At 39.8% G+C, this 25,799-nt stretch overlaps 1 protein-coding gene across 1 annotated transcript in view; it reads left to right on the top strand.

Moving 5' to 3' along the window:
• The window catches only part of ttc34 (tetratricopeptide repeat domain 34), a 76,915-nt gene extending 62,740 nt beyond the window's left edge, over positions 1-14,175 (top strand). Inside the window, exons 7-8 of the mRNA XM_043676071.2 lie at positions 1,545-1,759; positions 10,275-14,175. Of these exons, the coding sequence (XP_043532006.1) occupies positions 1,545-1,759; positions 10,275-10,796 (737 nt within the window). The 3' untranslated portion in view covers positions 10,797-14,175. The remainder of the gene's footprint in view (positions 1-1,544; positions 1,760-10,274) is intronic.
• The last annotated feature ends 11,624 nt before the right edge of the window (positions 14,176-25,799 follow it).

Genomic DNA, 25,799 nt, shown 5'->3' with positions numbered 1-25,799 from the left:
CAAAGAATAATGGTTGACCAATGGTTTTTGAGTGCAAAGCTATGTGTTGAGTCGTCTGCTGTTTGTGGTATGTAGTAATAATTTAGATACACATGTAGGACATATGATAGGGAATTTGCAGACGGCACAAAAATGAGGCAAGTAGTCAACAATGAAAAGGATGGTTGCCGACCCCATGATTATGGGCAGGAGCCCTTCAGGAATCATGCTCCTGCCCAAAATGTCGATTTTCCTGCTCCTTGGATGGTGCCTGACCTGCTGTGCTTTTCCAGCACCACTCTAATCTTGATTGTAATCTCCAGCATCTGCAATCCTCACTTTCGCCTGAACTGCAGGATTATATCAATGGTATGATTGAATTCCATTTGCCACTTTTCCAGACATTCCATCTGGAAAGGTGCGGTTTTATGCATTTGGGGAGGGCAAGGAAATGCAAGCTAACTGGGAGGAAATCATGAAAGGTAGAAAAATTGAGAGACCTTGCAGCACATGTCCACAGTTCCATAAAGTTACATAACAATTAGATAAGAGAGTACATGCAGCATATGGAATCCTTTCCTTCATGAGGTGAGGTATTCAGAAGCAGAGGTGTAATTTGAGAACTATTTCAGACATTGATTAGATCACAGATGGAGGTTTGTTTTCAGGTATGGTCGCCACATTAGAGGAGATGCAAGTACGAGGTGAGAAACACTATTTTTTTTGTAGAATGGGATGTCTGGGTTTCGAATGCATTGCCTAGAAGTGTATTGGAAGCAAGTTCAGTCAAAATATTCAAGGGGACATTGGATGATTAGTTAAATAGAAACATGCTGGTGACAAACTCATGTTTTTTCCAAGTCAACATGTTCAGAGCAGGTGCACTGAATGGCGTCTACCTACATTGTACCAATTCCACGATTCTCTGATTTGCTCCAGAGAGAGTACAGAGAACATTTACAACAAAGTTGCCAAAGCTTGACTATTACAGGTAAGGAAAGATTCAATAGGCCAGGCTTGTTTTTCTTGGAATAGAATTGGCTGAGGGGTGAATTAATTGAGGGACTTGGATAGAGTCAACAGTAAAGACCTACTTTCCCGAACAGGAAGAATGGGATTTGACTATGTGACTCCTTTATTCAGCCAGCGCAGGCACAATATTCTTATGTGACCTCTTTCTATGTTATAACTTTTCTATGATTCTGTGTTTTATCTAAAGACAATATGAACGGACAGGAGATCAAAAGGATAGAGAATATCTTGGATGTTTTTACCTCCATATTCTTGAAAGAATTCTTTTATCTGATGAGCATAAATCTTCCTTTGTTGAGAAAATTTGTTTTAATCATAGCATTAATACAATGATATACAAATTTAGACTAAATCTAATGTACCACATATGTTCCTTGGAACTTTTATAATATTTCTGAAATTGGGCTTCAGAACAAGCAAATTTGTAGCCATGAAACCTGTCAAAGATGTTGCATTTTAAATGCCCTCATTTTGACATGAGCTGTAATCCCAGATTTCAGAAACAGCATCTCATAAATGTATTCTTTCTGCAGAAATGTATGATGATGCCTTAAAACATCTGCAGGAGAAGTTTGGACCAGTTCCTAATGATGCTGCTGCCTTGGCCAGGTATGGGCTCATTCAAATGAAGAGAGAGAATGTCCAGCATGCTGTGCAGAATCTGAGCATCCTTGCTGAAAAGGACAACAAAGACTTGCAATTTCTATTGCTGTTCCTGGATAACAAATCACGTTACCATATGGCTCAGGTAATATTTTATGATTCAAGACACCAGACCATCATCTGCTCTGGAGCATGTGGGGAAGCGCATTGAATGCTGGTCATGCAATGAATTGTATAAAAATAATTGCACTGTGAGAACAAGGATATTTTGCTATTAAGAGTTCTGCAGAGATCTGTGCAATGTTACCTCTAAGCTGCCCACACTGCTTCGAATTGGAGCATGCTGATGTGTGAAAATGCATTGACTTTTGATTCCAGAGGCCATTATAGTACACAGACATTGGAGATATACGGAGCAACAGAAAAAAAGTTGAGGGAATGTAGAACATATGCAGTCTTTTGGGCTCATTACCTAAGGAATAATGTATTTGCCTTAAGTACAATGAAGATTGCACGAAATTGGTTATTAGGATGGCAGGGCAATCTTGTGAGCAAAGATTTAGAAACGACCTAAGTTATCTGGAGGTCAGAAGAATGAAGAATATTTGAGGACTCTGGGTCTATACTAGGAGTTTAGAAGGATGATGGAGGGGGGATCTAATTGAACCTTACAGCGTACTGAATGGCCTGAACAGAATGGATGTTGGGAAGATGTCTCCATTGGTTAGAGAGACTAGGCTCCAAGACCACATCCTTAGAGTGTAGGGAAAACCCTTTAGAACAGAGTTAAGAAGAAATTTCATCAGCCAGAGCGTGGTGAATCTATGAGATTCATTGCCAAAGAAGGCTGCGAAGGTCATTGAGTATATTTAACACTGAGATAAATCGATTATTCATTGTCAAGGGGATCATGGGTTACAGAGAGACATGGTTGAGAACTTATCAGCCATGATTGAATGGTGGAGCAGATTCGATGAGTTGAATGGCCTAATTTCTGCTCCTATGTCTTATGATCTTTGTTTAGGTGAAATGTATAAATCTTTTTTCTCCTTTTTGAGAGGGCTTAATTGGATAGGTGGTGAGAGGCTGTTTCCCTAGTTTGAAGAGTGTCAAACTAGGGATTATAATAACAGGACAGGTAGTTGGCCATTTCTCCACTGCCATGAGTAATTCCTTCACTGACAATAGTGAATCCTTGAAAATCTGTACTCCAGAGAGCATTGGTGCTCATTCATTAAGTTTATTTAAGATTTAACGTATTTGATTTTTGGACATTTGAAGGGAGTTGAGGCATATGGAAATGAAGTGGGAAAGTGGAGTTGATGAAAAATGGTAGGTGTGATCTTGTTGGAGCAGGTTTGAGAATTTCTTTTGATATTTTTGATCCATTAGAATGGAATTGTTGCTACACTTATTATATAGTCTGTGCAGCCATCAATTTTCATGCAGTGATCAGGCAAATAATTAGGTTAATTTTAATAAGAGATGGTTGAAGAATTTTGGCTAAAAACACTGAGCAAAGATTGTAGGAGTTTCTGCCTACAATTTGATGCCTTAACAGAAAGGTGACACCTAAACAATGAGTATATCCTCGCTACTGAATTGAAGAATACACTAAGTTGAAGGGTAGGATTTTCCTATAACCATCGTGAGCCCCCTCCTGAAAACAAAACTTCAGGCTGAAATGGGGCCAGAAGTCCACTGTTTGGAATGTTACTCATCTATGATTTTATTTTCCCTCTGAATTAATCAATTATTGTTTGATTGATGGGTTTACCTAAGGCTGGAAAGACAGAAAAAAAGGAATTCCTGATGAAAGGCTTATGCCTGAAATGTCTGTTTTCCTGCTCCTCCGATGCTGCCTGACCTGCTGTGCTTTTCCAGGGCCACACTTTTTGACTCTGACTTTCCAGCATCTGCAGTCCTCCCTTTCTCCTAATCAGTAACACTTGTAGCAACTTCAGTCTAAGTTGGCATTGTTTGGTGTTCTGGCCCCCACTGCAGGTGCTGTGGGAAGAGTGCTTTCCTCCTCTGCACCATCCTGTCCACTAGGACTTCCAGATCACAGTCCCTAAATGAGGCTCTAGTTTTCCCCCTTATCTGCCAAGGTTATGGCAAAAATTATGAACCATGCAAGGCAGCTCTGGGCTGACCATGCTTGACGGTACATTTTTTTTTTAAAGGTGACACTGGTACTAAGGATCCCAAAATATCCCAGGAGAGGCAAATACATCAGCTAACATCAGTGGGAGAATTTGTGGTAGCATTGGATGCAAAGTCAATGGGGCATGATAGGGAGTTAATGAGCCAAGCTTGAAGAATAACACAAGATAACTCACTGGGCCTCACGAGAGAAAGAGAGTGAAAAATTATACTCTGCAAAAATATGGTAAAAATTCAGCTGCAGGCTATAGAATAAAAAGTTTTAGTATGGACAAATTTAAATTTGTAAAGTTATTAAAATCAGTTAATCTCCAATCTATACTGAGCTGGATGATCTCAGTCAGAACTGCAGTGCATAACAGTAGGATATTTGTGGATTAGGAGAAAGTGTTACGACACTACTGTAATAGGTAAAAATTTGAGTGGCCAAGAACTATGTAAAGTAAAAATTAACAACTTTATTTCTTAAAGTATAATAAAGCATAATTAACTAACCACTGTTTTCAATTTCGTTCTCTATCTTTTACCTTTCCTTCTGTATATACTAGTCCGATAAAACTCCCAATTAAGATTTACAAAACACCACTTCTTATCTCAAAACCAGGCAGCTGTGGATTCTTGTCTTCGGATCTTACTGTGCTTTCTTTTCTCCTTGTTAGGAATTTCTGCATCACAGGTTACTGATCGAAACAGTACTTTTAAGAGAGAGCTATTTTCAAGCAGTCTGTTTACATGCTGGGTCGTGGCAGTTCTCCCCTCAACTGTTCAATTTTCCCCAGTCTTATACTCTAAGCATCTGATTGTGTCATTGGCTTTTAAGATTGTCAATATACTCAGTTCAAACTTGATTGGAGTTTGTTTCTGGTATAATTTAAACTGATTGGCTGAACTTGAATTTGTTTTTGTCTCTAAGCAATGAACTAATTGAGTGATTCGACCCAATGTTACATTGTTACAATTTTTGAGTACACTTGGTGCTGGGTCCAGTAGTTCTGCTGCTTTTAATTCTCTTAAAGGTATACCCACATCTTCATAACAAAAGACATCAGCAAGATTTCAAATCATTATATTGGCAACTCCTGCTGGAAACAGTGTGAATTAGGACAGTCTTAAAGATGATGTTTTAGTAGCCGCTGTGTCCTTGTGCACCACTCATCCAATAGTCTTTGTAAAATTTTATATCTGGGTATTGGCCCTTGGCCATGGTACTGTATTTGACGAGCACCTCTATATCAGACCCTATAACAAATTGGAATTCCCAAGAGAAAAGCTTACAGGGAAAACAAGATAAAAAGTGAGAAAGTATAGATACAGAGAATGGAAGAATGGGTGCAAGATGTGCAGAAATCAAAGCTGGGATTTTGAAGTTAAAGTATGGCATTGAGCATGTTAGTTAGTATCATATCAGCTAATACCTGGCTGAAATATCTCATGCGATCACATGTTTTTCAGCTTATTATCTGTGCGAGTGAAATGTTGTGAGCGTTATTCAAAGGATCCAATATTGAGATGGCAGGCCACTGGTGGGATCTTCTGGGTTAAAGTTTCTGGTGACTTACTTAAAGACCAGCTGCACACCACTTCACTTGTTGCAAGCCAAGATCACCCCTTGGCCTGTAGTGGTCACCCTTCAATTCTCAGAAGTTCAGGTGAGCTCTCAGGTTTGTCAGTGAAGCCCACTTGACACTGCTGGACAGAGTCACTGGTAGGAGGTGACTCTTCCCAGGTGACTGTGCCAGTATTCCATCTCATTAGAGTTGTCCAGCCTGGAACAAGATCATCGCAGAGTACTGAAAAGGTGCACAGTAATAAACGTCAATGATCTCCTATTTCTGCAAAGGTAAATGCGCCACCACCTTTTTACTCCGTCCCAGTCATAGGAGCATAGCATTGTGTTCTGATCATCTTAGATTTGCAGGAAGGTAAACACCTTATTCTGCATAACCTGTTCTTCATTCCAAATTAGTTCATTGTTCTGTAGACGCTAGTACAACACATGATCCTGCACAACAATAGTAGCCACCGTCTGCGCCCTTCTGCACCAGCACTGCCCCTGGTGAGGAAGATCTGTGAATCCTTCAAGGATGTGGGCGGCACGGTGGCCCAGTGGTTAGCACTGCTGCCTCACAGCGCCTGTAGACCCGGGTTCAATTCCCGACTCAGGCGACTGACTGTGTGGAGTTTGCACATTCTCCCCGTGTCTGCGTGGGTTTCCTCCGGGTGCTCCGGTTTCCTCCCACAGTCCAAAGATGTGCGGGTCAGGTGAATTGGCCATGCTAAATTGCCCGTAGTGTTAGGTTAAAGGGGTAGATGTAGGGGTATGGGTGGGTTGCGCTTCGGCGGGTCGGTGTGGACTTGTTGGGCCGAAGGGCCTGTTTCCACACTGTAAGTAATCTAATCTAAAAAAAAAATGCATCGGTAAGGCAAGACACTCACCTTCACCCTCGCCAGTGCAGAGACCTTAGTGGGTACCTAAACAAGAGGACACTAAGACATAGTCCAGTGACATCACTACAAACTTGTCTGTCCTCTGTGGAGAAAGAAACTGCCAACTTCCTGGCACTTGGAGGACTGCTGGAGAACAGATCAATGTAGATGATGTGCATCTGTACCCAGCCACAACCTGCAGAAAGAAACACGGGTGTGTCAGGCAGGTATGCCAGAAATCCTGAGAAGGCTTGCCCAAACAATGGTGAATCCATTGTCACAATCTAATAAGAGTATGCTGGAAATTGAGCTCCAGGTTTTGATCATACAGAGCTCTTAATTCTAATAATGACTTTAATTTTTGTTTGGTGCAATGGAGTTTGTTTTGTGAATCAGTTCCCTACATACTCCAAGATTTGACCCAAGCATTTGGGATAGCCAAACATCTACAATACAATGAAGTTATAGCATACCAATGTGCTACTCATATGGGTAGGGCCAACATATAAGGGCTTCAAATGTTATATTCCTTCTTTAGTAACATATTAAGCCAGTGAAGTGAATGAACTAGTGATTGCCCTGTTTCATTATACAGATCTTTCTAACAGGATTTCTACACATCTTGCACCCTTTTGAACTAGGTATTCAGCTGCTAACAATTTCTTAGCAAGATGCTTGCTTGCTACTCTCTGCATACATTGCAGATGTAAGGAAAATTGAGACTCATTGCATCTAATTACAGATCAATAATAATGACTTCTCCAGTACCTCCGATTGCCATTCCAAAAGATACACCATTGTTTTCAGTTTTGATTTCTTCTTTGTTAAATGGAAATGGCTTAGTCAGTTCTAAACGAGATTTCATAATGAAGATGTTGCTACATTGCCTTTTGTAAATGTCTCCCAGCAATTGTTTCCTTCCGGTAAACGTTTCCTTCTGTATTACAAAAATCAGGCCTTTGTGTTGAATTGTTTGGATTGGAGCTTTATGAAGTGTTTGATCTTTTAAGTCAGTAATCTACAAAAAAAAGCTTCACTACACTGCAGAATGCATATCTTGTTATGTGTACGTTTCAAACTCATATATGTGTTAGCCTTCAACTATTATGCTTTTGTATTCTCTCTCATCACAGGGACTTTCGTCAACAGCTTGCAATAAACAGAAATAATGAAAAGTGCATTATCTTGCACAGTGGCTAAGCACATTAATAGAAAAGCTGGCACAGATTTGATTTCCATAACGGCAGTAACTCTTTAAGAGCTGTGTTCCATAATCAGATGGCAGCAATTCAGCCACTACTGGTTGAAATTAACTGAATTATGTTCATTTTATTGAACTGGACTGATCTGCTTCCAAAAACACATCTCATGACCTTTGTACTTTGTTGATATAGTCATTTGACCTCACAGTTATTGCTATGCAGTTAATCAAAAGTAAGATGTATATTTGTAAACTCTTATACCTCAAGAATTGCATGAGTCATGTGCAAGTTAACATGTTTCATATTTGACTAGTGGAGTTTAATGCTTTTTATTTTACTGAAATGAATAATTTGGAAGCATAAGTAGTATTTTTTTAAAAAAGATCCCTATGTCTCCTAACCCTTACCATTGTCATTTAGAAATAGAACATAGAAGAATACAGCGCAGTACAGGCCCTTTGGCCCTCGATGTTGCGCCGATCCAAGCCCACCTAACCTATACTAACCCACTATCCTCCATATACCTATCCAATGCCCGCTTAAATGCCCATAAAGAGGGAGACTCCACCACTGCTACTGGCAGGGCATTCCATGAACTTACGACTCGCTGAGTGAAGAACCTACCCCTAACTTCAGTCCTATATCTACCCCCCCTTAATTTAAAGCTATGCCCCCTTGTAATACCCGACTCCATACGCGGGAAAAGGTTCACACTGTCAACCCTATCTAACCCCCTAATCATCTTGTACACCTCAATCAAGTCACCCCTAAACCTTCTTTTCTCTAATGAAAACAGCCCCAAGTGTCTCAGTCTTTCCTCATACGATCTTCCTTCCATACCAGGCAACATCCTGGTAAACCTCCTCTGCACCCGTTCCAGTGCCTCCACATCCTTCCTATAGTATGGCGACCAAAACTGCACACAATATTCCAGATGCGGCCGCACCAGAGTCTTATACAACTGCATCATGACCTCAGGACTCCGGAACTCAATTCCTCTACCAATAAAAGCCAGTACGCCATATGCCTTCCTCACCGCACTATTTACCTGGGTGGCAACTTTCAGAGATCTGTGTACATGGACACCAAGATCCCTCTGCTCATCCACACTACCAAGTATATGTCTTGTGTTTAAGTGCTGGATGGTTGTACATTGGAATTGCCACCTAAACTTCTGATTGCAGCCAACAATTTATTTTACTACATTTCCTAACATTTCAATTAAGATTGGTTTCTCAGTGCTAAGTTATGAAAATGGATGAGATATTATCACCAATCTCTTTGATCTAGGTTGCCTACTTATCTTTAGAGGAGCTTTCTGGGTGAACTTCTGAGACAGGCACCTTCCAAGCGGAAGTGATCTAGTCACACAATCCTTGCAGGTAGCAACAGAGTGGATGAACACTGAAATCATGCCTCTGTTTTATGGCAATAACCGTATTCCTTGGTTTAAAGATCCTAAAGCTTTTCTTCCCAGAAGGTTGACCATCGTTTCTCTCTGTCTGTCCTCTGTAACCCTTACATATCCCACAGGCCAATTCCATCTGTATTCATTTTCTCTTCTTTCTCTCTCCTTTTCACATTTTTCATCAATCTTTCCTTTCATTAACTCTACCATTTACTCTAATGTGATCAAAATATTCTATTTTTCTCTCCTTGAGCTTATGCATTAATTTATTATTCTCTCCAGTTATTTCTGGAACTTTAAGTTTTGTGTCTGTGTAAGATTTGTGGAACATGGTTCTCGAGGCCCATTTCTGAAATGCATTCAGGTTATCAATCAAATTTATTTATAATCCATATCTCTGAGGCACATACCATAAATGACAAAATGCAACACATCAGCATTCATTTCCTAAGATTACAATTCATTTTCTTTGATATTAAACTCCAACCTCATTCTGTCAAAGCTGCTGTCGAATTCTCCCCAATCTTACATTTGCATCTCTAATCATCTGTGATAATCTGCCCAAATCATGTGAGCTTTTCATTTGTTCCAGGACTTTAACATTTAATGTAATGTTTACTTTTTTTAGTCCCTGTAGATTGATACAAATAACAAAATATAAAAGACATGGTGTCAACCTCTTGTAGAGGGTGTTTTTCACGGAACCTTCTGGGAAATAATCAGTGCAATGAATAGTTTGAATTCCAGCAATGGCAATTGTCCTAGACTGTATCAGTTATTTTTGGATTTACCCAAGTTTCTTGCCCCAGCCTCTTGCAACCAGTAAACCAGCCTGCATCACTGTTACTTTTGAAGAGTCTAAGGATAGTTGTACATGTGTATATGTCACACATGTAGCCATTTTCCATCTGTCAACAAGGTAGAGTTGACAGATTCTTGGTTTTGTCTGATATCTTTCTTGCATGTCTACAGTAGAGCAGTAGACATCTATGAAGATCCAATGCTTGATTAATCACTGCTTCCAATCAGAATTTTCTAGCTTCCAGAGTAGAGCTAGCAGTTGCTTTAGAAATCTAACAAAGAATACCAGCTTTTTACTTGAAAATAGACATGGGATTCAAATTGAAGGAAATTGCAATCTAGATCACCAATTTTATTTCAACTTCCTTTCTAACCAAACTTAATCAGGAACAAGGCCTTTATGATACTGCACTGTGAGGAGCAAAAACTGCCAGGAACATCCATACCAAAAAAAGTAGTGAGACTAGCAGTAAAATAGTGCCTATTTTGGGAGTCTTGGCCTCCAATTGGTGGGCAAGCTTCATCTGTTTGTTTGGGATAATTAGACATGGAACCTTGAGGTACAGATACTACGTACCATCCTTTTTTCATCTCCCACTTGACAATGTTTATAATTCATGGAACTCTAATGGCACCTTTTTGGCTGTTCTCTTTTACAGGTGGCCTCGCAGGAAGCTGATATTTTGACAAAAGGGAATCAGCTGGAGAAGGCAATGAGTTACTACACACTGGCTGTCCTTTCAAGTAAAAATAAACCTAAGTACATTCGCCAACGTGCAAGGTGTCTGATCCAATCAAAGCAATACGAGAGGGCACTAAAGGACCTACAGGGGATCATTAAGAGAAGTACCTCCAGCAATTCCCTAGAGCTAGTACAAGATTACTGTTCTGCTGGGTATGTCCAACTCCTTATCCGGAAGGAAGAGGAGGCATGCAACAATTACATAAAAGCCCTACAGTTAGATCAGTCTGTGGCATTAACCAATATCTCCAGTAGGCCAGGACGGCTCAACTTGGCTCAACACTTCCACCAAAATGCTCGTGATTACTTCAAGCAGCAACATTATGAAAAAGCATGGAATTTAACAGAATACGGATTAATAGTTGATGAAAGCAATACTGAATTAAAGAAACTGAGAGCTAGGATCAAACGAGAGACATCAGGGTGTGTTGTTCATTAGTACCGTATGTCACTGTAAAGAATTTGCCAAAGTAATGATGTGGAAAATCTACCTGTGAAGAGTGAGGTTCAGAAAAATAAGTGGTCTAGGGCTGCCAGGAGTAGAGTGACTTGAACAGTAATGTGGACTGAGGAAAAGAGCAACTACTTAAAGGGACAATGCCTCTGAAATAAGAGTCTCAAATACTGAAAGCACTCAGCAAGTCTATCAGCATCTGTGGTGGGAGAAAGGGTTAATGTTTCAGGTGTTGATCATCGGTCAAAACCACAGCCACAGTGTTTTGCTTTCAGATTAGCGCATAGATTTTCCTTTAAACTATTGCAATACTGCTGCTATGTCTGAATTGAATTTCTGCTAGTTATGGCAATGGAGGTCCATGATAAAAATTTAAAATGTTACAACAATGACAAAAGGCAAACAGTTCAGCTTCAAAATGTTTTATATTTTGGTCAACAATCAAGTGGTTTATTTTGAAGTCAATAATTCTGTTTGTGCTCTGAATAGCGCAAGGACATTTTGATGTCTCTTCATGGTCCTGTTGTGTCGTATGCCTTTTTAGGCTGCTGTTCGCAGCCTTTGTTAGATACCTGACAAATTTAGATCCATTGCTGTTCTCCTTTGTCTCCTTTTTTCTGCAAAGCAAAAGAATGCTATAAACACACCGAGTTACTCGAGCCTTTATAGAGTAGATGGAAAGCTCTTTTAAAATTTTTATTAGGTTTTGTCATTTTTAATTATTTCTGTGTTCAATGCCAGATCACTTTATAAGGATTTTATTGCTATGATTGAAATCAGAGAACTCTATGGATATGTAGCCTTTACAGTGAATACTTGGGATTACACCATGACTATAAGTTAATGAGTAATACTTCATTTGAATGGATCTCATAAGTGTTTTCTTCCTAAGTGATAACTACCATTTTGTAATGTGGAAGACTTAATAGAAGTCCAACATAGCCCTGACCAGCCTATTTTTTCAGGAGGAAAATAAGATTGTGCGTATTACTATTGTGTAAATGGAAGTTCATTTTTTCTTAAATTATGTATTTAATATTGGTATTTATTTTATATTAAATTATAATTTGTATAGAATTCATAGTTGGATTCTGACATTCACTGAAACCAACACGCATAATTTGACAAGTATTCATTTAATGTCTGACAATCAAGCTACAGGAAGTTAGTGATTTGAGATAAAATTGAGGATGGCATTTAATTATGTGTTGAATGTTTAAATATAAAAATGGAGTTATCAGAAGCTCCCAAGTTATTTTGCATTATCCTTCCTTTCGTTTCGCTCCTTGCTCCCTTCAATGCTCAGAACTCTGAGGGTGAACTCCACAGTACCAACTACACTGAATGAAACGCTGCGCATAGTCACTCTTGTTGTGCATGCAAAAGTCCTGGCATCAACAGGACTTTCTTCCTGACCAAGTCCAGTCTTCACCAAGATTTACACCTCCATGTACTTTCCAGAGGGGTCACCGGCAATCAATTAGTTATCCAACTGACTATCTACAGCATGGAAAATTTCTGAGTACCTTAACTTGAAATATTTATCTCCAATTTGTTTCCAGATCTTGAGATCCAAATAAATACGATTGACTCCATGTTGAGAATGTGTGCAGTAAATGGTGAGCAGAAGTAAAGATCTTCATGGACCTAATAGTTTCATTTAGATTGGCATTTCCTACAACTATCTCCAGCGAGTTTCACAAAGGGTTTTGGGAGTACAGCTTTTATCCAAAAACTGCTGATTTACTTTTCCACCAAGCTGTTCACTAAATGCTGGCCAGAAGTTTACTCAGTAACTTCAAAACCCAAGGAAAAATGGGTGTCTGTTGCTCTGGAACAAGGCTAGTTGGGTTGATTGCTTTCCTAAATCCCACTGGTAGTGGGAAACTTTGGAAATTCCTTTGGCTGTTAGCAATGTAAATGTAAATAACTTGCTTTGTGGCATGATAGATTTACTTTTGTTTCCTTACAGTCAGCCTAGAATTTAAATATATACAGCCTATTGTTATCACTTTACTTTAAACCCAGCTTCTTCAGCATCCTTATCAGCCTTTCAAATACCTCCCTATATAAACTTCTAACTTGCCTGCGACTCAATCTCACCTGGTGATTTGGAGTTGCTTAATATAAGCCGCTAACCAGTTGTAGGCAATTTTCAAATGATTTGAGTTTAAGAAGCAGCAATTTAGATATGATACTCTAGTTAATTATACTGAAAAGTATACAACTACAGTAGTTGAGAATAGTTTACAGATACCAGATGAAAAACCGGCTGTTGGCACAGGCTATGAAATATTAGGGTACTCTTCCCTGGGTTGTCTTCCTCTTCTGGTCCATCTACCATCTAGAGAAAATAGATCCCTGACATAGTGCCTACAAGGGAAACCTGATCAGAACCCCTTCTGTACTTTCCACCCTCATTACATTCCTTAGTTTTCTCAGTTTCAATGTTGAACTCTCCCCAAAAGGTATTTCACACTTAAAATTTAATAACCTTCTCAGAATCTAAATTCATGGTTTTTCATTTAGTCAACTTGCCAGAGTTCTCTGTTGCTGAGTCTGCTGCTTTCTCTTGAATTCTCAATTGCTTTGTTGTTGTCTTGAGTATAGGAGTTGGGAGGTCAGTACAGCATGTCGGTTAGGCCATTTTTTGAATTTTGTGGTCAATTCTGGTCCCCCAGTTATAGGATGGATGTTGTGAAACATGAAAGAGTTCAGAAAAGATTTACAAGGACGTTGCCAGGGTTGGAGGATTTGAAGAATAGGGAGAGGATGAAGAGACTGGGGCTGTTTTCCCTGAAGCATTGGAGGCTGAGAGTTAACCTTGTAGAGCTTATAAAGTCATCGGGGCAAGGATAGAGTGAACAGCCAAGATCTTTTCCCCAGGGTAAGGGAGTTCAAAACTAAAGAGCGTAGGTTTAAAGTGGGGGGGAAAGATAAAAAGAACCTGAGAGGCAACATTTTCATGCCAACAATGGTGTGTGTATGGAACAAGCTGCCAGAGGAAGTGGTGGAAACTGGCACAATTTCAACTTTTAAAAAGGTATCTGGACAGGTATATGAAAAGGAAGGGCTTAGAGGGAGATGGGTCAAATGCTGGCAAATGGGACTAGATTAATTTAAGATAACTGGTCAGCATAAACAAGTTGGAATGAAGGGTCTGTTTCTATGCTGTAAATCTCTCTCACTGCATTGTGAGATGCCTTTGCCTTTTGTGTTATTAATGCTATGCATAGTAGACTGTTTTGACTAGACAGTAAACTAACAAAGATTGTAATTGTATATTATGTAAAATGCTTAAGCAATTATGTTGTCAGTGGTACAACGTACATTTATTACAATAAATGATCATTTGAGAATAAGATCAAATTCATCCAGGTTCTTCATTACAGCCTATTTGATCAAAATTACTTTAGAGAAATAGCATCTAATTTCAGTTGATGTAGTCTTAAAACACAATCAAAAACAAGATTGACAACTTTGTTTTTTTATGTTAGTGCTTGATTTCACAATAATACACAACTGCATTCTGTAAACTAATTTTTGTTTTTTTGTTAAATGTGGCAAAGATAACGGGAATTTTGATTTTATAGAATTATATTTAGAAAGAGGCCATATAGCCCTTGCCTATGGCTAGTGTGTTGGTATAGGCTTGGAGGGCCAAAGGACCTGTTCTTGTTCTATATTATTCTTTGTTCTCTTTGAGAGAACTATTCAGTTAGGACTATTCCTCTGCACTCACTTTTAACGTTGCAAATTTCTGCTTTTCAGGTATATATGCAATTCCCTTTTGAAGAATTTGTTATTAAATCTGATTCAAATATAGAAATTGCTGCGGAAACTCAGCAGGTCTGAATTCAGCTCTGAAAAAGAGCCACTGGATTCAAAACGTTAACTCTTTTTCTCTGCTGCCAGATATGCTGAGTTTCTGCAGCAATTTATGTTTTTGTTTCAGATCTTCATCAGCTGCAGTTCCTCGTTCTATCAAATCTGTTAACTATTTCTATTCTGAGGAGAATAATCCCAGTTTCTCTAACCTTTTCACAATTTCTAAAGTATTGAAATAATTTAAGAGTTTTCTGAAAGATTTCCTCAAATCTTTATTCGAAGAATGCTGAAAGCAAAGTTATTCCTGTCAAATAATCTTGACATTTGACAATTTCAAATTTAACTTTGCTGCCACTACCACCTTTTTTAATCATGTACCTGTATTTGGCCAATCACCCACTTCTCTTTCCCTGCAGAGTTTGATTGGTTTTCTTTGCTTTTCAGGGTTGCAATGTGCAAGCTTATTTTACGTATATATTGTGCTTTTTCAGCATTGTGTCTTTTGAAGGGTTTTCCACTTAGTCCCTACTGAAATTTTTTGAACAAATCCCCAATCAATTTGCCCAATCTATTCCCTCAACAGTGTGGCTCCTTTCCAACAGGAGCTAGATATATAATTGTCTAAGTTCCTTTCCTTTTGAGAGTTCATCTTTTAAGGACTCCATATGCTGTGTGTATACAATATTAGGACTCTGTCTGGCAATTAGTCCACTGGGTTTGCAAACTCCTCACAAATACACAGACACCACTCGCCCCCCCAGCCTCCACCCCCAAACTGGTCTTCTGAAATGTCTGCTTTGTAACGTTATTATCTATTTTACTCCTTTAAATAGTGAGTCAGTTCCTCACAAGCAATTGATTATTAGGTCATTATCACTAACATGGCAGTTCCTAGTTCTCAGCACTGGGATTTCTAAATCATTGGCAAGGAGAACTCGGAAGAATATCAAAATTTCTCTCTATCTCAATTCATGGCTCCTCTAAAGATTTATTGTACAACACCATCAGTATCTCCACCTTGGATTAGATACTGCTCCAACAAAAATATTGCACAATTCTTTGCTAGAGTTTGAAACCTCGCAACATCCATTTATTTCTTTCCTTTCTGAGTTGCAAACCAATCCATCTATCATTGGTGTTTGGTGGAAAAGAGTATGTACTACCTACAAGGTGCACTGCAATAACTGTTGAAGCCATGTATATCTAACTGGTAAAATTCAAGAGCTGCTGGTGCATAACCATGCTGAAATAGACAGATGCAACAATTTAAGATGGTGGCTCCAAGTTTCCAAGGGAGCTGGAATCAGGATGGTTTTCCTATTTATTGCTAAGTTTTTTTTTTAGAGAAAGAGAAGGCCCCAAGTTCTGATTCTGTCATGAGTTACCATAACAGAGGTGATTCTGCATTCACAGAAAGACAATAGGAGTCACTAAATACTGATCAGGGAAAAAAAACTCTATGTTTCCTTTGTTTAGCCAATGTTTTTTGAGGCCAAGTATAAGATTCCGGATAGGCTGAAATTATTTATGGTATAATAGGGAATTGAAACTGTGACCTTTCTGGCTATTTTCACAATTCTTTACCAGTCAAGACATTAGAAGAGCCATGGGAATATGAAGAATTGCTAAATTACTCAAGTCTGTAGCTGTGTCTCATGATGTCCAAAAACATGTCACATTTAATGAATTATGTATGAATCACAGCACAAGGGTTTAGCAGTCAAATATGGCAGCTGAGGTAAGCACAGCAAACTTCTAGAAACAGAATGTACAGGCAGCAACTTCGTATATGGCATTTGTTAGTTGAGGGAAGTGTAGTGGGTAGTGCAAAATAACTTGCATTTGTTCAGTGAACCAGATGGTCTTTTACAGCAGTTGACAGTGGTATTAAGATCAACATCAGGCCAGCTTTTTAATTCAAATTTCACTTGCCACAGTGGAATCTAAGCCCATGTTCTCATGACCATTAGCTTGGGTCTCTGGATTACTGTCAGTGAAAATATCATTATGCTACTACGCCCCCTTTACCAAAGCTGAGAGGCAATACCTACTAGGAAATACAAAACAGGCTGGTTATATCCTTTCCAAAAACAGAAGGGTAGCCAACTAAAGATCTATAAAATCATAAAGGGTCTTGATAATGTAGAAATATTGAAGTTGTTTTCATTTGTGGGAAATAACAAAACTAATGGCCAAAGATATACGATCATAAGTTCAAGAAGGAATTCAGGAAAAATCGTCTTTCCCAAGGGTAGTAAAGAATAATTCAATAAGAAGTAGCTATGAAAAATATCAAAAACACAAGTCAGAATAGAAATGCATTTTGATAGGGTTGGGTGAACAGATTTAGAAGAAGGTTTGTAAGGAGCATAAATACTGGCATCAATCAGTTGGGCTGAATGGCCTGCATCTGTGGTGTAGATACACCGCCTACTATATGCATGTGTATGTTTGTTTGTGCATACTTTATGCATATTTATGTGTTTATTATTTAAAGCAGTATTAGTCATATTTACCAAGTACTGATCTTTAATTGACCTTCTCAGCATCTTGCAGGCAGCTGTGGAGCCTTAGTATTGCAATTTAATTACAGTGTGTAGTAAATGGGGCTAATGAGTTTTACAGTCTCACCACAGGCAGGAAAAAGGACAAATCAGTCACATCACAGACAGCACGTGTGCTGATGTTCTATAATGTCATTGTTTGTAAAACTGACAGAGAAAGAGAGATCTTTGTCTAAAATGAATTTACAAAAGTACAATTATACTGCCAGCTTTGAAGACGGAGTATTTTCAGGTGAGTCCAAGGTTCTGTTCTGATTGCTGTAGGATTTACTGATACTATACAAGGTGATAGTACCCTCAGAAACACCATCTTGCACCAGTTCAGCATGATCCCAAGTGGAGTAAAACTCCAGTGAGTGGTTGAAATGTTTTTTTAAATCACGTGGACATAAACCCTGCCCACTAAGGGGCCATTAATCATGTATTAAGTATGTCTTCTATTTTGAACAGTTCAATAAGTTCTTTACCTATCAAGGGAAACAAATTGTCGATGATTCAATAAGCAACAGCAATAATGTACCATTGTTAGATATCTTATCTACAACGACAAATCAAAATGCAGAGGGTGGGGGGGGGTAGAGGGCTTGGTGATGTGGTGCGATGAGAATGACCTGTCTTTCAATGTCAGTAAAATTAAAGAACTGCTCATTGACTTCAAAAAGAAAGGAGGAAAACATCCTTCCCCATCTACTTCAGTGGAGCTGAGGTTGAGAGGGTGAAGAACGTTAAGTTCCTCGGAATGATGATAATTGACACCCTGTCCTGGACTTCCCACGTAAATGCAACACTCAAGGAAGCACAACTATGCCTGTTCTTCCTCAGGTGGCTCAGGAAATTTGGCATGTACACTGGGACCCTTACCTACTTCAACTTCTACAGATGCACCATACTGTCTGGGAGCATAACAGACTGGTAGGGCAAATTCTCTTCCCAGGACTGTAAGAAACTACAGAAAATGGTGTGCACAGCCCAGTCCCTCACGGAAGCCAGCTTTCCATCTGTTGACTCCCATTTGCACGGCTTGCTGCCACAGAAAGGCTGCCAATATCATCAAAGACCCATTGCACCCTGGTAATGATCTTCTACAACCTCTTGCTCCAAAGCACTGAAGATGTCACCTAGACAGGGGATAAAACATTTGCAAATCACCTTCCAGCTCAGCGAACGTGCCTACAACCACGACAAGTGGTTAAAGTGTTAATACTCGGAGGAAGGGGAATTGGAAAAGGTCAGACTGGACACAGGAGAAAAGGAGCATAGTATCTACAGTTACGGGTGAAAATCCTAGAGGAGAAGGATAGAGGTTGAAAAAGTCACAGGAAACATTTCAAGCACAATTTTTCTCTAAATTGGTTTTCAAAATAAGGACTGTCAGAGAACCCACTGTGCAAATTGGAGAGGACCCAGATCAGTTTGCTTATGTTCCTGCCCAGCACAGAAATACCCAACTGAGGAAATCAAAACAGAAACTAAACAATACTATTGTATGAGCACTCAGCTAAGAGCTTTGCACTGAAGGGAAACACTCCCTGCAGAATAAATCTAAATTAAACTCTTGCAGCTTCAAACATTTTCTCATTCACGTTTAACAAATGGGCACCAAAGAATCACCAGCTACTGTGTTCCAAGAAAGTAAGTTCAAGGAGCAACTTTTCATTTCCCGCTTAGGCGTTTTATATTCTCTCTGATTCAAGATCCATTGTCAGACTATGACAGCTGTCCTCTGTTTTTCTTAAATCTCCATGGTTCTCCGGTTGTGTCTTGTTGACTTTGCTCCCAGCAGAGCTTACTCATTTTCTCCTTTTCACAATGTAATTTGCAGAAGTTTTCCATCTCTATCTCTCCTTTAACATCATTATCACCCCTTTTGTCTTTTGCTCTGGGCATCCTCACACCTGTTCCACTTGCTCCTCATTCCTCTCTTCCCACTGCATACTTTTTTCCAACTCTTTTCAGTTCTGAGGAAGTCATACTGACTCGAAACATTAACTTTGTTTCTCGCTCCACAGGGCTGCCAGATCTGTTGAGGCATTTGGGTCTCCGGTAGAGAGGACATGGTGCAACAGGGAACCTCTGGCATGGCCAGAGACGATAATCCCTTGGTGCTTTGCTATTACCCCTCCACCCTGTTGGTTTGAAATGGCACCCACCCATCTCATGAAGGATGAGTACCCAAAGTAAAATCATGATCTTCAAATGCTCCTCTTATCCAGTCAGGGACCTTGCATACTTCTAGCAGACATTGACTGTTCTGTTCTGTTAGTGGTCACCATCTAATCAGTGGAGCGAGCCATTCACTTGCATGCTGAAGCATAGTATCAGACAGAAAACTTCTCTGCTCAGTTGGCTGGATGGCTGACTTGTAATGCAGAACGATGCTGACAGCATTGGTTCAATCCTCGCACTGAAAGTCTCTCCCCTCACCTGAAGTGTAATAGCCCTCAGGTTAAACTGCCACCATTAGTCCCTCTCTTATGAGAGAACAGTCCTATGGTCTAGTAGGACCACGGTGACTTTACAATTGGTGACACGGGTGATTACTGGTGGTGGTGGTTAATCGTTAAATAAATGAAAGAAGAGTCACATTGATTTGATACTGGGAAAGCTCTTCGGTTGTGTGTGGTAACATCTCAGGATATTTAAAAAAAAAACAGACCCAGAGATGGTCTTGTAGCACAATGGTGATGTCCCTACCTCTGGAACAGGACACCAAGGTTTAAGTCCTACCTACTTCATAGGTGTGTTATAATACTTCAGAACATCTTGATAAGATGACACTACAAAAGGATAAAACAGAACGAGGAGGCCTCTTGTGGCACAGTGGAGTGTACCTATCTCTGAACCAGGAGACCTGGGTTCAAAACCCACTTGCTTCAAGAGGTGTGTCATAAACCTCTCTGAGCAGGTTGATGAGGGGAAAAAAAATCTTTACAGCAGACCTGGGATATGGGCCTTGTCGCATCGCAGTAATTCTTGATGAAGGGCTTTTGCCCGAAATGTCGATTTTCCTGCTCCTCGGATGCTGCCTGACCTGCTGTGCTTTTCCAGCACAGCAGTAATGTCCTACTTCTGAGGCAGGAGATCCAGATTCAAGTTTCACCTGCTCCAGAGGTTTTAGTTACATCTTTGAACAAGTTGATTAGAAAATGTAAAACTGACCTCTGGATGGGTGTGCTGGACTGTCTGTCCCAGGCTGTAACTAACCTATGTATGCCATGAGTAGTGGTTCTATTTTGGTGTTCAACAATAAATGAGGTTCCTTTCTTGTCAGGTTACCTGAATTATCACAAGTGTGAACCTTGATAATTGTAAGAGACCCACTAATACAATGGAAGCTGCAATGAAGTGACAGGCATTGTTACACAAGTATGATAAGATGGAGATCCAGTGCACTGGCAACCTTACAATTCTTACTTGCACCTCTAGAACCATGAAATATTGAGTAGACAATGGTCCATATCTGCTAGATCATTTATCCTCTTACATAGAACCAGGTTCATTTAAGCTGCCCCCAGCACTGACCTCATCAACCTCCATTTAAATGAAATGAATTTCTATCAAGCAATACTATCAGACAGTCAGTCAGTCTGGCAACTTAGAGGTAGAGGAATAGGTCAAGAAAGGTGGGTAATACCACCAAAGAACAGCATGAAGCTGAGAAAGGAGCCAGAATTATACCCCTCGACTTATCAAGAGAGGCACAGGAGCAGGGAGAAACGCTCTTGCAGGTGAACCTCTGGCTATGACAGGATTAGTAAGAATTTAATCAGGCAGGTCCTACCTTACTGGATAATGGAGAAAAGATGTTGATAAAGGATAGCGTGCATCATGTCAAAGACTGCAGGCCTGTGAAGAAGAGAATGAAGGGATGGTTTACAATGGACATTTGTGACTTAAATAAAGCTTATTTCAGTATTGTGGCAGAACGGAAACGTAATCAGAAGGATTCACACAAGGGCTTCCAGGAAGGTAGGTATGAATTTGGGAAGCCAACAGCACTCTTCAAGAACTTTGAAGTGGAAAGTGAGGTCAAAGTTAGATCAATGGTTTACAAGGAAAGAGGGATTATGCGTTGGTTCTTAATGGAGACAGTGAAAGCAGATTTGAAGTATTTCAGTCCTGCACCTGAGGGGTTAATTTGATAATCACATTCTATTTTATCAGTTTAAACATGCCACTGATTTCATCCAAAGCCAGATATTCAAGCAGCCATGGACAGCTGCTCGTATAGTTAACAATTATATGTTTGCCAATAATATTTTGTGTTCTTCAGCCACTGATATCAGAGGGTAGAGCAGCATGGAAGACTGTTTATCAATTGTCTGGTGTAAAACATTTCAACCCAGCTTGTGTTCCTCATATTTCAAAGTGTCAAGAGCAGGAGAAAAAAAGAAAATCAGTCATTTATGTTGGCTGCTTCTTATTTGGAGCCAGGAATTGATGAGCCTCTGTTGAGCTGCCAATTTTCCCTCGTCAACAGCAATTAACATCAAATTGGTGCTGGCATATATTTACTGCAATAAGGCTTAGAGGTCTTAAAGGGACAGATTAACTTTAAAACAATTTCATTTTCAAAATAAATAAATACTTACTGTTATTAACCTATCATCTGGCTGATCATGAACAAGGCTGAGCAAGAGCCAGAATAAGATTATAAACAGATCATTGGATATACTGTATATTTTCATCTCCCAGGTTTTGGTTAGGACTGCATCAGCATCAGTGTGGTACATCAGCTGTTCTCTAGGTATGGGTCAATGAGTGCCGATTGATTACTTATTCATTACAGAGCACCAATACAAAGCCCAAGCTGGTCTGACATCTACAAGGGAGATAAAGTTACATTGTTTTTTTTTAAACAGTATAAGCTCCCATCTATGTGAAAAGGTATAAAAAAGATTCTGAGGATTCTAACTTTTACATTCCATCTTTAACCATTTCAATGAAAGCAGGGAGTTAATTTTCTAATTGGCTATTTGCTGATGTAAACATATGTGTGAACATACCTGAACCAAAAGCAAAAACAAAATCTCTGAAGAAGGGTCACTGGATCCAAAATGTTAGCTTTGGTGGCTTAATGATTAGCACTGCTGCTTCGCAGCGCCAGGGACCCAGGTTCAATTCCAGCCTCGGGTGACTGTCTGTGTGGAGTTTGCACATTCTCCCCATATCTGCGTGGGTTTCTTCTCTGGTTCCCTCCCACACAGATGTGCAGGTTAGGTGGATTAGCCATGCTAAATTGCTCATAGTATTCAGAGATGTGCAGGCTAGGTGGGTAAACGTGGTAAGTATGGGGATAGACTGGGATGCTGTCCAGAGGGTCAGTGCAGACCCGATGGGCTGAACTGCCTCTTTCTGATTGGTAGGGATTCTGTGATTCTATGCTTTCTCTCCATAGATGCTGCCAGACTGACTAAATTTCTGTTTTTATTTCAGATTTCCAACATCCACAGTTTTTTGGTTTTTTTTTATGTTAGCACAGAGTTAGTACAGCAACAAGTATAACTTGAGTAAATCAGTGTTCATTCTCTAAACAAGTATTGATCTCACACTGTCATCTGCAGTATAAGTCTTTTAAACGCTGTCATACAACATAACTGTTTTGATCAATTAAAATTGTTTTTTAAGAAATGCCTAGCAGAGATAAAGATACCATTTCTTCTTAATAAAAGAAAAGAAAATAATTAAATATTAAAATATGTAACACTGAAATAATTTGTGTATCAATATGCTAACTGTTTAATACTGTGACAGACCAAGGAACTCTCTCACATTCAATCCCTAATGTGTCTGTTTAAATACACAATTGAGCTATGGCCATGCTAAGATTCTCAATGTCTCCAGGCCAAGGGACTATGCAAAATATTAACCTGGATTTCCACTGTTCATCATCACCCTACAACTCCTGTTGGAAAGAGTACATATGTGGACGTTAGATGAGGGCAGAGTCAGGTATGATTCAAACCTTACTCCATATTGCATAAACATACAGTCATTGTCTGGATTTGTGCATGAAGAATGGCTACTTTGGCAGTGATTGCTCACTCCTGCTCAGCTAAATCCCAGTTTCATGAGGTAAACATGGATAGAGGGTGTAAAAAGCTAAAAGAAAGTTTCTGAACAATACGCTATAAAATATTTTTATTTGTGTACTTTAATACAAAAGGGCTAGATACATTTGAAAGTTTAGTAATAAAGCTTTAAGTACGTGCAGGCAAGTCTGACAGACTCTGTAAACCACAGTACTTATTACCATGTGTGCATACCATTTCAGCCCATCAGCTGAGCCCAGGGTCATCACTTAGCATTCTGATCCACCTGACTGGAGCTGGTAATTTCCTTCTCTTCTTGGCCCCCACCCCCACCCCCACACCCACAGTGCCACTTGCTCAGGCAAGGTTGTTAGGGGATTTACATTTCAAGACTTGTGCCTAATTCATCATCGGCTGAGTACAGCATCAAAGAGAACTGGGCTGTTGTACCAAACACTCAGATAACATTGTGCTGGAAGACCAGCCACTCTCCTCACCTGCAGACGATTCCTACGGGCAACACAAAGGCAACCTGTGTAAGTACATAAGTTTTCCTCCCTCTTCGACTATCCACTTTTTCCCTGTTACTCACTGCTTCCTTTCCCCAACCTTTTGCTATATATGTGAACTGTCTGTGCCTTGTTTCCCAGATTGCATTGAATAGCAAATATGTACATTCTTGTGTAGTTTTTCTCAGATGAAGAATGTACAAACTAACTCTGTGTGGAATGAACTTGAAGGATGGATTAGTAAATCCTAGAAGCTGTGCAGAGAAATTGGCGCCATTGTATAGATGGCCTTGAGAGATCTTTAAATATAGAAAATGTTATCAATAAGAAGAAGCAAAAATGCATTAGACAGGAGCAATAGCAGAAATCTGGCTGCTGATAGCACCCATCGTTTTGCAGTACTGTTAATCTGATAGTTACAGGAATAAAGCTACAATATTTTATGGTCAACAAAAGTATACTTAACACAAATATTATAAGGTAGTCTGTCATGTTGTGGAAGTTCTTATCTGTCACAACTGCAAATGGCTGCAAAAAAGGCTGTAATTTTAAGTCAGCGCAGAGGAATTAAAGTGCTCCGTGGATACAGGGTTCAACAGAGAAGGGACATTTTCTCAGGCATTGATTTATTTTTCATTTACTGCACCCGGTCTACACAATTACAATTACTACGGGAACCACTGAGACCAAAACACACAGGGAAACCTTGACTAATTTCACTCTATCCTAGCCCACGGACATTGAAGATTAATGTAGTAGCTTTTAAAAAGTAATTCCTTCGTCCTGGTGGTCAGCCATGTGTCATCTCTTAGTACTCTGCTCTACAAGTCAGAAGTTGTCAGCTCTCTCTACAGAGACTTCAGTACAAACTCCAACCTGTCAGAGGAGCTCTCTTTCAAATGAGATGTTGGATGAGGAGAAAGTGAGGACTGCAGATGCTGGAGATCAGAGCTGAAAATGTGTTGCTGGAAAAGCACAGCAGGTCAGGCGGCATCCAGGGAACAGGAGAATCGACGTTTCGGGCATGAGCCCTTCTTCAGGAATGAGGAAAGTGTGTCCAGCAGGCTAAGATAAAAGGTAGGGAGGAGGGACTTGGGGGAGGGGCTTTGGAAATGCGATAGGTGGAGGGAGGTCAAGGTGAGGGTGATAGGCCGGAGTGGGGTGGGGGCGGAGAGGTCAGGAAGAAGATTGCAGGTTAGGAAGGTGATGCTGAGTTCGAGGGATTTGACTGAGAAAAGGTGGGGGGAGGGGAAATGAGGAAACTGGAGAAATCTGAGTTCATCCCTTGTGGTTGGAGGGTTCCTAGGCAGACGGTTCTTCCTCCAACCGTCGTGTTGCTATGGTCTGGCGATGGAGGAGTCCAAGGACCTGCATGTCCTTGGTGGAGTGGGAGGGGGAGTTGAAGTGTTGAGCCACAGGCTGGTTGGGTTGGTTGGTCCGGGTGTCCCAGAGGTGTTCTCTGAAACGTTCCACAAGTAGGCGGCCAACATCAGAGATGTTGGATGAGGCCACTTTTGCCCTTCCTAATGACTATAATACAGTAAGATCTAATACATTGAAAAAAAGAGACACAGAGCTTTCTCTAGTCAGTATTTATCACTCAACTAACTTCATTTTAAGCAAATTATTTGTTTATTATAACATTGCTACTTATGGAATCTTGCTGTGCACAGTTGGCTGATGCATTTCCTCCACAACATATGTGACAAAATGTGCTAATTACATAAGTAATATTTTGGAAATTTGGATTCTAAGTTAGTGGCTGAGGAAATTGGTCAGTTCTGTGAATTTTTTTTTACAAGATCAGAAAACCATTCTTGAACAGTGACCTGAATACATCATTGCTAAAGAAAGCTTATAGTTCCAAACAAACACCTAGGGATTAATCTTGTTGTGTTAATGGGTAGGTATTTTTTTATATAGTGTCAGAGTAATTAAAACAAAGTCATTAGTATTGTTTTGACCCCCGAGAGAAGAAAAATTAACATTTTCAGTTTTGTTCAGGAGAAGGAAATATACTGTCCAATTCAGGGGAACCAGTCACCCTCAATAGAA

The sequence above is a fragment of the Chiloscyllium plagiosum genome, unplaced genomic scaffold (genome assembly GCF_037043375.1).
Source record: "Chiloscyllium plagiosum isolate Xiang-an unplaced genomic scaffold, Cpla_swu_hap1 HiC_scaffold_37, whole genome shotgun sequence".
NCBI classification, from domain to species: Eukaryota; Metazoa; Chordata; class Chondrichthyes; order Orectolobiformes; family Hemiscylliidae; genus Chiloscyllium; species Chiloscyllium plagiosum.
Note: the sequence above shows the minus strand (reverse complement) of the source record. Positions and strands in the feature narration are given on the sequence as shown.